This window comes from Nestor notabilis, unplaced genomic scaffold, assembly GCF_000696875.1.
Source record: "Nestor notabilis isolate BGI_N333 unplaced genomic scaffold, ASM69687v1 scaffold16853, whole genome shotgun sequence".
NCBI classification, from domain to species: Eukaryota; Metazoa; Chordata; class Aves; order Psittaciformes; family Psittacidae; genus Nestor; species Nestor notabilis.
This window is the reverse complement of record NW_009923464.1, coordinates 1-1,111: the sequence shown is the minus strand read 5'-3', so window position 1 is coordinate 1,111 and position 1,111 is coordinate 1. Positions and strand designations below refer to the sequence as shown.

Genomic DNA, 1,111 nt, shown 5'->3' with positions numbered 1-1,111 from the left:
CTCGACACAGCTTCTCTTCTCCAGGCTGAAGAGCCCCAAGAAGACCATGGTCTTCAGACAGGGAGCTGGACCTCCCTGGGGATCCACCCCCTTCATCCTCCCTGTGCACTGGAGGTGGTGGCTGCCCACAGGCTGAGCTGTGCCCCCTAAAGCCCTCCTTGCTTGCTCCAGGATGCTGGTGCTGGGTGGAGGAGGCAGGCAGGGACCAGCTTTCCCTTCTCCTCACCCTGGGGAACAGTGAAGCCATTGCTGCTGGGGAATGGGGGGCCCTCTGCCGGTCCCCTCCCTATGGCCAAGGCCGGGATGAGTGGCTGTGGTGAGTGGTGGTGGTGATGCTCCAGCCAGGCTTCACCCCCCTGACCCACCTCCGTTGCCTTTCAGGTTTGGCACTTTTTGGTTGTGTGGGTGCCGACACAAATGTCACCACTGGCCATGGAACAGAAGGATTTACCTGTGGCACAGCCCAGAGCTGCATGGGTATGGTGCAAGGATGCTCAGGGGAGCCAGTGGCACTGGATGGGAGCTGGGCAATGCGGGCAGAGGGCTGGGATGGAGGATGGATGTTGTGTCTACCGCAGCCGTGCAGGGAAGCAGCACGCCACAGCCAAGGACACATTCCTGTGGCTCAGGATGGACCAGCTGCCCCCTGAGAAGAACTGTAACCCCCGCGGGGACGGTTTTCCTTGTCACCCTCAGGGAATGTGACACAGCTGAGGCGGCAGGGACACTTCTCCAGGTGCCCCGAGGAATACAAGCACTACTGCGTCAAGGGGAGATGCCGGTTCCTCGTGGCCGAGAAGGCGCCGGCTTGTGTGTAAGCCACTGCTGGCAGGGACATGGAGAGAGGGAGGAGGGGGGCACCATGGTGGGTTTTTGGACCCTCGATCCATCCTCTGCCTCCCCTGTGCTGCGGGGTAGGTGTGAGAGGGGCTACACGGGAGCTCGCTGTGAGAGGGTGGACATCTTCTACCTGCGAGGCGACCGGGGCCAGATTGTCATCATCTCCTTGATTGCTGCCATTGTCACCCTCATCATCCTCATCATCTGCGCCTGCCTCTGCAGTCAGTACGTGGTGGGGGGAACAGCGCGAGGCATGGGAAGAGGAAGCCCT

At 61.3% G+C, this 1,111-nt stretch overlaps 1 protein-coding gene across 1 annotated transcript; it reads left to right on the top strand.

Annotated features, from left to right (window-relative positions):
• Window positions 1-303: 303 nt before the first annotated feature.
• BTC (betacellulin) lies at window positions 304-1,065 on the top strand (the record flags this gene model as incomplete). The annotated part of the gene is made up of 4 exons (XM_010012154.1): window positions 304-316; window positions 382-477; window positions 697-814; window positions 919-1,065. Coding segments are annotated over exons 1-4 (374 nt in total), but the record flags the coding sequence as incomplete, so codon positions are not given.
• Between the last annotated feature and the right edge of the window lie 46 nt (window positions 1,066-1,111).